Source organism: Leucoraja erinacea, chromosome 2 (assembly GCF_028641065.1).
Source record: "Leucoraja erinacea ecotype New England chromosome 2, Leri_hhj_1, whole genome shotgun sequence".
Taxonomy (NCBI): Eukaryota; Metazoa; Chordata; class Chondrichthyes; order Rajiformes; family Rajidae; genus Leucoraja; species Leucoraja erinaceus.
Window position 1 is genome coordinate 116,506,453 of NC_073378.1, and position 14,551 is coordinate 116,521,003.

The 14,551-nt window shown below is 35.6% G+C and overlaps 1 protein-coding gene across 1 annotated transcript in view; it reads right to left on the reverse strand.

Annotated features, from left to right (window-relative positions):
• cnpy1 (canopy FGF signaling regulator 1) overlaps positions 1–14,551 on the reverse strand; it is a 48,948-nt gene continuing 34,397 nt past the window's right edge. The window contains exons 3-5 of the mRNA XM_055664306.1: positions 2,840–3,046; positions 2,383–2,479; positions 1–421 (exon numbers count right to left, since the gene is read on the reverse strand). Coding sequence (XP_055520281.1) covers positions 378–421; positions 2,383–2,479; positions 2,840–3,046 — 348 coding nt within the window. The 3' untranslated portion in view covers positions 1–377. The remainder of the gene's footprint in view (positions 422–2,382; positions 2,480–2,839; positions 3,047–14,551) is intronic.

The window sequence follows — 14,551 nt, forward strand, 5'->3', positions numbered from 1 at the left end:
TTCTGATGAATAATTTTAATTGTAAGTACTGAAAGATAAAATTGAAAACAAATCTTAGAAATAATCAGCACACACTATTGGAACATTAAAAAGGCGTGTGTTATTTTGTTTCCTGTATTAAGTTGAAGATGCCCATTAATTTAATACAAATGAGTTATAAAATCTCTTTAATACATTGTGGATAATTCAAATATACCAATAGATCTGGAATTATCAAAAGATACAGCCATAATGAAAATATATGAATCAGTGGTTCTTGGAGAGAAGATAGGAGCAAAGATCAGATTCACAGCAGCAGTTCTGGTCCAGTGTAAATTTGCCAGCTGTTGATGCAGACATTCAGTACTTTCCCATTCCAGCTTGATGCACAACACATCTTATAGCTCAGGGTGGAGAGTTTGTACAGATGGATCACAAAATTCTGGTGAGGTGGGAGGGAAAATAAATGTACATTTTATTACACAGAACAGTTCAAACAATATAAATATTTTTAATAGCTATTTATATCTTCTCTCAGTGTAAATCAAATTGAAAATAAAACTAGTCTAGTTTGTTTAATTAGAAAGATTGCTGATTTAAAAAAAATGTACACATCAATCCACCACTGGAAGATGTCAGCAACTAAATATGAAATCGCTTTTCCAAAATATGTGATTATATTCTGCACTTTGAGCACCACTGTAAGATTCAAAAACACTATAATTCTGTTATACTGAAGATGAATACATGTCTAAAGTTATCATTTACATGATTTATGCATCTGAAACCTGGCGAATCTTTATCAAAGCAAACTTAGTAATAGAGGAGGAACCTATTTAGATATATAAAGCTACACGGAAAACAGTGGCACAAACTCTTAAGCATGTTAGATCATTCCAAAATTCAGCATTATGGGCAAGGAAATAATTTATTACAAATACATGTACTACACTGAAGTAAAGATTCCTCTCTGCAATTAAAATACAGTTCTAATATATATAGCTCTCAAAAGCAAATAGATTTGATTTCGAATATTTTCATCTTTTCTTAAAAAAGACCACTGGGAAGCCAGGAAAACACCTAACATTTTTATATTCACTGGGCTAAAATGTATTATTATGAACTATTCAAAGTTACACTTAAAAAATAAGTTGTAATAATTTTCCCAGCCCCAAGATGTTATCCGATTACAAGGGTGTATAACATATAAAATAATAGAGTTAAATCTGGGAAAGCACACTGCATTCTGCTACACCCGCTTGCAAGCTTATCATGTGTATAGTAGGCATAAAATAGATTTACTTTGGAAAAGTACAAAAAGAAATCCATGTCCAACTTGGAGGATCACACTACAATTTAGTAAATTTTGAATATCCAATACTGAAGATACCATATCCGGATTTACTTAAATATTTCCATTATGTTGGTGATGTAAACAAAAAACGAACACTCAGAAACAGAATGAAAATTCAATTCTTGGTATTCTGTCTGATCTGACAAGTATTTTCTTTTAATCCTCAATAGTACAGTTCCCATTTTTATTACTACACTATATCAAAAACATTTGTCAATTCCTCTGCTCATTTTTAAAAACTAAGCCAGAACCTTCATAGGCAATAGTATTCCAAGATATTTTGCAAGAATAATAATTTCTCTTATGTTGCAGGATTTGAGTTTTTTTGGTCCACTGTAGAGTAATGATGTGGATCACCAGTCAAAATTATGCTGCAAAATGTACAAACATGCTACTGTAAATTGCTTCAATTCTTAAAGGTAGTTTGGATCCTTAAAATAATTGAACCAGAATTTTGAAAAATATTAACGCTAGTGAAACACGAGAAAAATATCTTCAAGAATCAGCAAATGCAAACAAGCTTTTGGGTCACACGGCCACACGCCAAGTAAAACATTGCTGAAATTTGCAGCCTGTAATATTATGCTAGATCTCCTTTTTATTATCAACACTACCAATGGAAAAAATGTTGGTTAAAGATGGACTTTAATCAAAAGAAATTTGAGATTTTAGCCACTCATTCTCTGAAGAATCTCATTTCAGCAAGAAGCTTTTCTGAATACTTTTGGAAACTAGTTACTAACAGTAGGTTACACTTAGCTCAACATTATATATTCACATACAAGCAAACTAAATGCACTACAAGAAAATCAAATTCTAGGCTGCATATGGAAGGAAATGGTTGATACAATTCAACAACCACAAATAACAATAATTAGGCAAAAACTTTATTTTGCCTACTGGAATCTTAATAGAAAAAAAGGTGCATTTGCAAGTAACATCCCAAGTCATTTTCAATGGATTGAAGAGATATTCCTCCACAGAACATCAAATTGGCAAGGTAACATGAAAGAAGGAAAACAAACTGTACATTAAATCAATCACAATACCTGATTTTGCATTGCATAACTTGTCAGCCACATGGTCTGCCTCATGGGTGAACAGGGAAATGATTTCGTCTTCATATTCTTCCACTATATTTTCACACTGTAAGATCAGTTAAATTAGAGTGCATTACACTACAGAACAGCCAAAATGAATCTTCATCATTGCTGGGCATGCAAAAATCTAGCTTTTTTTTGCCTGCTGCCATTTTCTGCTTCCCCCTTCTTACCATCTTGGCAAAGCCATCCGAGTACTTCCACAATAAAAACAGCTAACATATGAAATTACAAATAAGTGACGGCCAGAAAGATGTAGAGAAAATTTTTTGTTTGCTTAGTTTTGTTGCATATTGATGATTTTCAAAATCTTAGAAGCATAATTCTTTATGACAATTGCACAAGCTGAAGTTCTAGTGCCCTCTGCTGTAATAGCTACCTGAATACGCAATTGAAAAAACCTTACCACAAACTTTAGAGATTTCGAATTTTCAGGATCAAATTTGAAATTCTTGAAATCTACTGAACCCATTTTCTCTGAATCTCTTGGTGCAAATCTCATGTAACTCCTCTTCTGGGTGTCAGGATCCACATATAGGGCATAATCATCCATGCTCGAACAAATATCCTCAAAGAGCTCAAGAAGATGGGTCTCGGATCTTGCATATGGAATCTGTAGGAAACCAGCAACGTGACCATTACATGATGCATTCTTTAAAATTAAATCAAATTAAAAACCATCACATTGATAATGTGGTTCTGAGATGTAATAATAGAATTGTTTGTGATTTCAGTTAAATAAATATACAATATTTGCACTTTCAAAAACAATAGTAAGTTTGACAAAATCAGAAAGAGCACCTCACTTTAGCAAATTAAGTTACAGGACTACTATATCCAGTTTGCTCACATGACTGGTTAGTCCAGACGTTGATCAGCAGCTGCTTAATCCTTCCTCAGGATTCAGAGGGGAAAGGCAAGGCCCACGAAGTTAACATCACACGAGTCTATAGTCTCAGTTTTCATTTCCTGGAGTTAAAGCTGCTGGATTGTCTCTCATCTCCACCCCCCTTCACCAAATTCAAGAGAAACCCCAGACAACACCTATACTCCTAGAATGAATTGCTACAAAGAGAGCACAAGAGGTCAAAATAGTCCTTTCCCTTGGTAACTGGACAAAAAGTTTTAACTGTCTAGACAGGTCAAGGTGCAAAATGTGCCCCGTTGCTATCTCCGGAAGAGTTTCAATTGAAGCCAAGTACAGGGTAAACAGCAGAGATACATCCACAGGCCTTTGCACGTCCCTCCCTCCACCCTCTACTGATCAAAGTAGGAAGTTTGCATGACAACCACAGTCAAAGGACTGAATTGCTGATGAACTCGATTTCAGCAATGTAGATATGGCCAGATTCCATTGTCTCCTTTCAAACACAGTATGGCCCCTTCCGGTCCCAGTGATTACATTATGGATGCATTTTCACATAAGCAGGTCATTCACACAAAAGGTTTCTCCTTGCTTCATTGCCATCTGATCACAAAGCTAATACATCAGAGTTTAAACCTTAAATAAGTATTTTACTTTCTACGTTACCAGTTCAGCCACCCCCCCCCCCCCCCCATCCCCCCCCCATACTCAATTGATACAATTTTATAAGAATGAAGTAAATAACCCTTATTTAACTTTTTTTTGTAAAATCTTCAAACGATATAGATATTTCGTTAGACTGGGAAAGAAAAGATGTACATGGGTAAATTTTTTTCTACATCTGCATAAACACAACAATCCTGTAGCTGTCATTGTAAACAACATCAAATTCTCTGGTGACTTTGCAACAAATTTATATAACTGAGCACCAACCAAATAGCTAGTAGGTAAAAAAAAAAGCTTTTCCTTACAGCAGCCACTGGAGCTTGGATGCATCATGAACATAAAAAAGCATTTCTTAGTGAGATAGAGGGGAGGGGGAAGCAAAACACACATTGCCCTCTGCCAGTAGAAAAGATGTCTGAGATACCGCCCTGCAAATTGTGTTGCCATTGAAATAAGAATGAAGAGACTGCCATCATTAAAATGTGATGGACGAGAGTCACAATCAATTTTCCCTGTCTGCTTTGAACAAAAGTTTCTTATCTGACTGAAAAAAATAAGACATGCTCTGCAAAGAGGTGATAAAGATGAAGTACTTTTGATTTTCAAATGTTGAGACACACAAGCATAGATTCCCACTTTCAGGATAACAAAAGCTACATACAGATGCACTTTTCTTTTAAATAAAGATAACCAAATGCTAATGAAACTGCACACCTGCACAATTTAATAAAAAAAATTACCCCAAATATGTTGTAAAAAAAGCTTACAGGAAGTCCACAATTTGAAGTTGGAAGAATGAAAAAGAAAAATGTATAAAATGCACATGGACCCATTAAACACATTTGGATTTCTAAATATGGACTCAACATTTGAAATTGTTGTTTTATTTTAATGAATATAACTTAGTCCCCGATTTAGTAAATAACTGGCATCTCAAACCTTGCATCTCAAATTAAGTGCAAAAACTCTATTTTGCTTTGTTCTACATAGAGTAAAAAAAATTGTTGGTACAGGTACTACAAATGTATGACTGTAAAGTTTATTTCATAAGCACAATAAATCTATTTGTGATAACAAACAGAGACACAGGGCTATGCTAGGATTTATTTAGCATTTATATACCAAATGTGGTATTTGACAAAACAGTCATATCAAAGCTGCCCTTTCTGTTGTGAAAGGCTAAAATTAAAAAAAAATATTTAAAAAAAAAAGGTTTTCTACAAGCCTACATGAATCCGTTTGAAGCTCATATTAAATAATATCAAAAGGCAAAAAAATGTACTCAAGCCAAAACTCTGAAATAAAAAAAGTACTTCTGGCCTTTTCTGGTTTTAGTTTACATCAAAGAAAGGATTTCACCATTAAGTTCCATGGACATTTGTTCTAAAATTGCTGCATTTTCACAAGATGATGGTTTGAGTTAAAATATCTGGTTGCTCAAGCCCAAAGTCAGGCTGTTAGATTTTGATAAACTTAAGATTGTTTTTACATTTAAAATAAACTTTACAGAAATTCGACTACCACTACTACTACTACGTTAATTCCAATCGGAAATCAGAAGTGTGAGCATTCGACGGAAGATGAATTAAAGCTGTTTACATCAGAAAACAAATCTCACCCATGCTTTGAAATACAAACCTAGAGAGGTCCAAACAAATCAAAAACATATTGCTCATGGCTTACAGAGTAACTGTCAGATGTCAGTCTTAAGCCTCGAGCCACCTTTTAATGAAACCCCTCAAGTCATTTTTTTTTTAAACTGAAGGTGAACAATAAAATTCCATGGAGTATACTTGACAATTATTCAGCAAGTAAGCTTTAATATTGGCCACAAAGGATTATAGGAACATAATTCTGTAACTTAGTCAAATAAAGAGCACTGCTGTGCCAAAGTATTAATATGCAACTAGAATTAAAATATATTTTAAAACTTAATATAAACATCGACAAAGGGAGCAGTTGATACATTTGCAGTTTCCCAATAATTTTACATTCCTCCTGCAGAACACCATGTGACAAGAAAAAAAGTAAAAGTGAGCACACACAAACAAAATTAGATTATATCAACCCAAGGAAAAACATTTACAAAGGACACGCTTTTTAAAAAAAATAGGGAAACAGGTTTGGATAGTTGAAGAGATTAAAATGTTCAGACAATGAATACGCCATTGAAATGACCCAAATAATGATGATCTTCATGATTAACTATTTATTTTTCTGTGCCATTATTGTAAAATTAGACAGAAAAGGGAAAATTTAATAAGTGGCTGAGATATAAAAGTTTCTGTAAAGTCTACCCAAGTTTAAAAACCAAACATTCTGTGCATTTTTCAAAACCTACTGCCCTCATACCATTTGCTCAGAGGTATATTGAATTTCCTTATAGTAATGGAGAAATGCTAACCAATTAATAAAGTATACATTCATTTACAGCTACTTGCAAAGACAATTTTCAAAAGCCAAAACAATTAGGAATAGCTTACATATTCTTTATCATTTCTTTTATACAAACATTAAAGGAATCTACCACAGACCACACACCATTTCTTCCCACACATGAGCTATTGACTCATTTCTAGGCCAAGGTTATGCAGCTCTCAAATTAACAAGGGCCACCTTAACACCAGCAAACTAAACAATTTTCTTCTCTATGTATTTCATTTTAGCTGCCCTCACCCCTCCACACGTTTTCCCACATTGTTCAGAAAAACTTTTTCCTGCCTTTACTTACATGAATTTAAAATCCATAATTTACTACCCAAGCATGTACACAAATGACAACTAACTTTGTTTTAAATTCAATAATTTCCGTAATACTACTGTTGTTCTCTCAAAAGCACACATGCAATAGGATAATACAAGTTGCTGCAACATATCCAGCCAAGGCCATTTTTCGGATCTTCTTGGCCGAGGCAATCAGTTTGTGTATGAACAGAAAGTGATCAGATATTTAAACATAAAATATTTTGTCCAATTACCCAAAGCAACATTTTTTAAACTCTTTGCTGCTTTAATAGGTTACATAGTAGAGGAGTACAGATTATATTTCATCCCCACCCATTATAAGAAAAAGAAACCCTTCATAATCTATGGCTAGCTAATCTGAAGAAAGACAAAGTGCTGGAGTAACTCAGCGGGTCAGGTCAGTAAGCATCTTTGGAGAAAAAGGATGGGTGACATTTTGGGTTGGAACCCTTCAAGCTGAAAGTGGAGGGAGGGATCTGGAGATAGAAAAAAGCTTTTAATCTTGATCGTCCATATTGTTGTGCATAAAAATAAACTGGATATTTGATGGGGTTGGAGAAAAAGAGAATATGATGAAGAATGTTCATTAATAGTAGAGCTTATAATTTTCAGTCTTTACCATCTTTGAAATGGATATATTTTCTAATATGTGAGGATGGAAAATGAGCCAGCTGCTGGCAGTGTGAGAGCACATCGCCTGGTTTAGATGGAGTACATCCTAGATTGAGCATGGAAATTAGGAGACCAGAGGCGTGGAGGATTGCAAATGTTATGCTCCTGCTCAAAACAAGCGAGATAAATCTAGTTCAGATCAGTGGTGCACTATTTGAGACAACATTAATTCTCATTTGGGCAAGCATAGTCAACTTGGACCAAGCATGATGGATTTGTAAAAGACAATATTTTATGAAAAAGTTAGTCAGAGTCAGAAACTTGCCAAATCAATCCACCACACCCACACTGACCAGCAGGCACCCATCCATATTAATTGCATCTTCCAGCCTTTAATGCCAAGACGATTCAAGCGCTCTTTGTGCTTTGTAAAGCGGAAGGTCGATGCCATTTATATGGGAAAATATTTGAATGATCTCAAAACATAATTATTCATAAAATGAAAGCTTGTGCTGTTAAATGATAATATAATTTCTGTTGGATAGCTAAAAGCCCAGAATTGTAACAAATAGATGTTCAGTTGATCACAGCAATATTCAGTGGGGACAACTGACGGTGCTGCCATAAGCTCACTCTGCACACTTCTGAACCCCCAACAGTCTTATCACCACCCACCCAGCCCCCTTGTCAAATACAGGAGTATTAGTACCATTGCATTTCTTGTAAAAATGGTGGAAATTTAAGTGCAAGGAGTTCAATTTTGAAATTTGTGAACGATACAACATTCATCAATGCAGTAAATAACTAAGCACAAAAGGAATAAACATCAGAAAAGCATATCTTCATTTTCCTTGTATACACACAAAGTGACTTTGGAAGACACTGAAGGAAATGTTGCTGTTATTCAATGTCATTTGACAATAAATGTTTTAATTTGATATGACAGAAGATCAGAGGTTCTGTATAGTAAAACTTCAACAATCCACTATCCTATTGTTGGCAATTCCCGATGGTTCAGCATTTTGGCTCATTGCAACCTCAGTCATACACGTCTTTAAACACAATTGTTGTTGTTTCTACATTTCATTTAAAATAACACAATTAACCAGAAAAGTTATTGTACAACTGAGTAACATCCAAACACGTGAAATAAACACATGTTGGTGTTATAACAGGAGCAATATCCAATAGTATGAAAATCAGCCAGTCTGGCACCATCAGAGACCTAGTGCCAGAGTATCAGTTTTGTTTCATCCTATGGCAAGATATTTGCCTTCAGCCACCCCCCCTCCCCCCAAGTTATTACCACTGTCTACAAGGTACAAATCATGAAAACAATGGAATACTCACCAAGTACCTGAATAATGAAAATGACTGCACAGATAGTGCGTCCATTAGTTCAAAATTTTCAAAACGAACTAAATTTCAGGATTGTATCAAGAGATCAGAAGGCAAAGTGAATCTCTTCTTCAAAACAAAATGTAAGGAGAAGACAGAAGGTGGGGACCTAAAAGGACAGTTAGTTTAACATCCATTGTTGGCAAAATGCTCAAGTCAGTAATAAAAGAAGAAATAATTAATTCAGGAAAACTGAATATAATCCAACATGGTCAACATGTTTGACAAATTTACTGGAATTCTTTGAGGATGAGGCAGACAGATTTAAAAGCGTGAAATCTGAAGAGGTAGTGCATTTGGGCTTCCAAAACAACATTAGACAAGGTTCCATGTAAAAAGTTGATGCATAAATTAAGAACCCAAGGTATTGGAGAAAGTACATTAGTACGGATTGAAAACTGGGTTGTACGCTAGAAAACAAAGAATTTGAAAAAAATGTGTCATTTTCAGACTGGTCAGATGCAACTAGTGGAGTAGCCCAGGGGGGAATTCTTAATAAACCCAATTGTTTATTATTTGCATTAATGGCCCATTCTTAGTCATGTGTGTAACCAAAAATATGAAAAATACATCTCTTCTAATTATGAAAGCATTACAGGTATTGTGTTTTGTACAGTAGATATGATTCCTATTTTTTTTTCAGTTTATCAAGTGAAATTTTTATGTTATGCTGTCAATGTTTGTTTACGGTCAGATGTGATGTACAGTCAGATATGACTGCTCACGCATTTGACCTCAAGGAAGCATTTTTTTCACAACTCAGCTTTATCTTACAAACTGAATTTCAAAAAGCTAAAATGTTCATATCTTTAGCAGATATGCATTCTAGTTCTGTAGGTAGGAAAATATCAATGAATAAGAATATTTTCTTACAATAATTTTTTAATGTATTACTTTATGTAACGTGTGTGACTTTTCGGTTCACTTTCCAAAGAATGGCCCCAATATGCTTGAAAAGGGAACAAAATGCATGGCTTCCAAGTTCGCTGATGATACAAAAATAGATAGATTCTGCAACAGGATATAAATAGATTGAGTAAACATTGCAAAGGGAGTTTAATGTGGCTAAAAGAGAGACCATGCACTTTAGCAAGTGTAATCTAAAGGTGTATTATTATCTAACTGAAGAGAGACTGCAGAAGTAAAATTCAAAGGAATCGACGCATTCTAATGCATGAATTACAAAAAAATTGGCAAACAGGCCCAACAAGTAGTTAAGGTAGGAAACTGCATTTTGGCCTTTATTGAAAGGGCTGGAGTTTAAAAATATAAAGGGTTGGTTACAGTTGTACAGGGTATTGGCACGACCACACAAAATATTGTTCATAGTTTTGGTCCTCTTATCTAAAAAATGTACCAGCCTTGGAGGCAGTTCAAAGGAGATTACTAGCCCAATTCCTGGGATGAGTGTTATTTGATCAAAGGAGGCTGAACAGTGTTGGTCTGTATTACTTGGAGATAGAAAAATGAGTGAAGTTATTGAAACACTAGATCCTGAGGGGACTAATAGTAGATATTTACATGTTTTTGCAAGATGGAGAGTCACAAATAAGAGGATACAGCAAGGGATCAGTCATTTAAAACAAACATGGATAAATCTCCTCCCAGAGGGTAGTGAATCACCAGATTTTTCTGCCCCATTATGACAGCAGACGATTAGGTACATTTACAATGGAGATAGATAAATATTTGGGAGATTGGAGGGTCATGAGGAATTGATACAGGAGTTGGAGCCAGTATAGATTGAATGGAAGAGGCAGAGACAGTATGACTAGAAGGAGAGCTGAGGAGGGGGAGGGGGAAGAGGAAGAAGGCAAGGGCTATCTAAAATTAGAGAAGTCAATGTTGATACCGCTGGGGTGTAGACTACCCAAGCGAAATACCCAAGCTTGTTTCCTCATGACATTTACTGCTGGCTCCAGTCGCAAATCTGAGTTTGAGTGAACTGTGCAAGGCATTCATTGATGCTGGAATTCCACTGTGGAAATTGGAAAACAAACCTCTCAGAGGTTTTGTTAGAGAAATACAGAGGAACATAGACCAAGCGAGTCATCATTATGGAAAAATTATGTTGACAGTAACTTCAACATTGTTGTGCAGAAAATTTGAGATGAAGTTGCATGCAACAAAATATGGAACTCAATAGACGAGATAACCGATGTTGTGGGGAGTTATGTTGCCAATGTGGTCATCGGTACACTGGAGGCAGGTCAACCATCAAAGGAGTATTTATTGACAACGGAAGTATTGGAGAAGTCAAACAGCTCAACTATTGCTCAGTTGTTCTTCACTTGTTGTACTTTGGTCAGAAGGTATAAAACACTTAAGTCTTCTGTTCGTGACTTAGTTTTATTCCCCAAAATGTTGCATTTCACATGCTTTGCTCAAGGACTTCATAGAATTGCCAAGCACATAGCTTGTTTCCAAATGTCGATCGCCTAGTTTCCAATGTCAAGAAAATCTTCCTCAAAGCACCGTCACATGTGCAGTTGTTCAAGGAAATGGCACCCGAGATTCCGCTACCTCCTCAGCCCGTTTTGATCAGGTGGGGTACATGGCTCTCTGCTGTACTCTACTATGCTGCAAATTTTGAAAAGATAAAATAAATTGTCAACTGTTTTGAAGAAGAAGAATCTGCTGCAGTCAGGATCTTCTGTGAAATCTTGCAGAAAAAGTCTTGTGTTTATTGCTTCCAATTTTGCAAACTTCCCACAAGCTATCACTTCCCTTGAGAAACATGGCGAAACATTAGTGAATAACTTGCAGGTTTTCAACAAAGTAACTGATGATATTCGTAACGTTCCTGGCGATGTGGGTAAAGGCATACAAGGAAAATGTGAGAGAATGATTTTAGCTAACAAAGATCTTGAAGAAATACAAAACATTGCTAAAGTTCTCAAAGGTAGTTGTTTGTAATGCACAAGATTTCGACATGAATATAGAGTCTGAACTTGTTTCAGGTATGCACCAGTGACCTCAGCTGAGGTAGAAAGAGGTTTTTCACAACTGAAGCATATTCTATCTGACAGACGGCAGAGCTTAACACCAGATAATTTGAAAAGAAAAAATGCTAGTAATTATGTGCAACCAGGCAACTTTGGTCATTTAATGTAGAATACCCTTATATTATCATTTTTAACCATATTTTGGTGGTGGAAATAAATGCCTTTTTATGTCAATAAATGCCTTTTTACATGTCTTTTTTGTAATTTTATTATGCCCCTTTGCCTAAACATCCTGGCTCTAGTCATCACACTGCTGGCATATAGAGAGTGCAGTGCATATCAACAAAATGTACTGCAGTTATTCCCAATGATGGCACCTCAAGACCTCTATCACAAGAAAGATAAGGACATTGGGTGCATGGTAATCCCTCCTACTAGTTGCCCTCGAAGTTACAAAACATTAACTAATTGGAAATATATCACTGGTCATCATTACAGTCCAAATACTAGAACTCCCTGCCAATTGCTTTCATGCTGATATTGGGAGACTACAATTACCCCTAAACTGATTGAGAGTATTAAACAAAGCAAAGGGAAGAATTTCTGAAAGGGATTTGGTACACCTATTTCAAACAGAATGAGAATTATGGACCAAAAAGACAATCCGTGCGCAGGATAGGAGGGCATAGCTTCAGATCATTGTATCGTTCTTTATTTTCACAGCTTCCTGGGATGGAGAATATCAATGTACAATTATCAACTTTAGTGCACATCATATCAAAATCTTATTTTAAGTGAAGAGACATTGAATGGAATGAAAAAATGGCGAGGTGGTAACAAAAAGGTATATTAAAATTCACCTGGTCAAGAAGGGTTGCCCCAAAGCAGGATTTTTCATGATCTTCCAATTTATCTTGGGTCAAAATAGCATGCTAGCTCAAAGCAGATAATTAAACATCAGTCAGGTTAACATCCATAGTGGGGAAGTTTTTAGAAACAATAATTAAGAAGAAAATTAATAGGCATTTTAAGTTAATAACGAATCACACAGATTTGCTCGAGGCAAATCGTGCATAACTAACCTGATTGAATATTTTGATGAGGTAACAGAAAAGGTTGATGAAAGGAATGCAGTAGACACTGTCCCTATGGACATTTGATAAAGACCCATGTAAAAAAAACAAAAATAATTGTGGATTCTGGAAGTCTGATATAAAAATATAAAATGTTTCTATAAGATCTCAATCTGAAATGTTAACTTTGCCTCTTTCCACAGATGTGACTGTGCCTGATGAATGTTTAGTGTTTTCTGTTTTTTGCTCACATAAAACAGTTGGTTAACAAAATTAAGGCTCTTAGAATAAAACAGTGAAGCAGAAATAGATCAGGTTGGAAGCAGATAATTTTGTTTTGTGTGCTACTCAGACAGATCATACTGGACAATCATACCATACAGTGCAAAGAGAAAATAAACAGTGCAAAATTTCATGTTACAGCTGCAGATAAAGTGCAGATAAAAAAATGCATGGACTGCCCTTCAGCCCACTATGTCCATGCCAACCATCAAGCATCCATCAATGCAAACCACATTTATCACCATTTGGTTCATAGCCATCATGCTTTCGCTATTCAAATGAATGTCCAGATACTTCCTATTTAGTGAGGGATTTGCTTCCACTATCTAAAGTGCCTCAAAATGGAACCTCAAGTATAAAAAACATATTTGTCTTTGTCTGTGACATCCCTTCTTTATGAGTGGTTTACTATTATGAACACTACCAGTCACAGTCCTCCAGCCAGAGTAATATCTCTCCAACACCACCCTCTCTCTTATATGGCCAATTTGGGTTTGAATAAGAGTTCTGACCTGAAACGTCACCTATCCATATGCTCCAAAGACGCTGCCTAACTCGCTCAGTTACTCTAGCACTGTGTTCCTTTCTTTTTTGCCAAATATCCAGTTCTTAATACCAGCAGCTAAATACAAAAGCAACAAATTGGCAATGTCCATCGTACCAGAGAGCAACAAGTGGGAATTACTGCCCATTTAACTTTTGTGATTCATTCTAATTATTTGAAGTCATTCTATTACAGTATCTAACATCACGATTATATATTTTTAAGAAAAGGGCCATTATATATTTGAATTAGAGTTAGACTCCTTAGAAGCTTCCAAGTCATAAATGACACCAACCAATGCAGTTTTTGTTTGTCTTTACTAACAAAAAAATGATGGTTTAAAGCAACAAGGCTCTTAAGAAAAGATCACAAAATGCTGGAGTAACTCAGTGGGACAGGCAGCATCTCTGCAGAGAAGGAATGGGTGACGTTTTGGGTCGAGACCCTTCTTCAGAATGATGTCAGGGGAGTGGGCGGGACAGAGTTGCTGCCTGTCCCGCTGAGTTACTCCAGCATTTTGTGATCTACCTTCGATTTAAACCAGCATCTGCAGTTCTTTCCTACTCTTACGAAGCACTACCAGCTCTGAATGCATCATTTATTACAGGTAAAGCATAATATAGAGATATACCTCGTTGAAATCTCATTTGTCTATAATGATGACATGAAGAAATAGAATAACAAAAGATCCTGCAAGTAATGAAATATTTATCTGGTGTATGCAAAGTGGTATCAAAATTCATATAAAAATACCAGTGTCAAAAATGCAGAGACATGGTGTCACACTATTGGAATACTTCTGGAAGTGACTTATAATAAGGAGGAATTTTAAAGAGAAAATTCATGCCACTATTTAGCAAAAGATCAATCACGGGAATTGAATTTTATATTCACCATAGCAGTCAGTAATAATAATACAACTTAGAGAACTGTTTCACAGTATTATCAGCAAAAGGCAGGAACATTGCACAAAGAGTTGGCAAAAAAC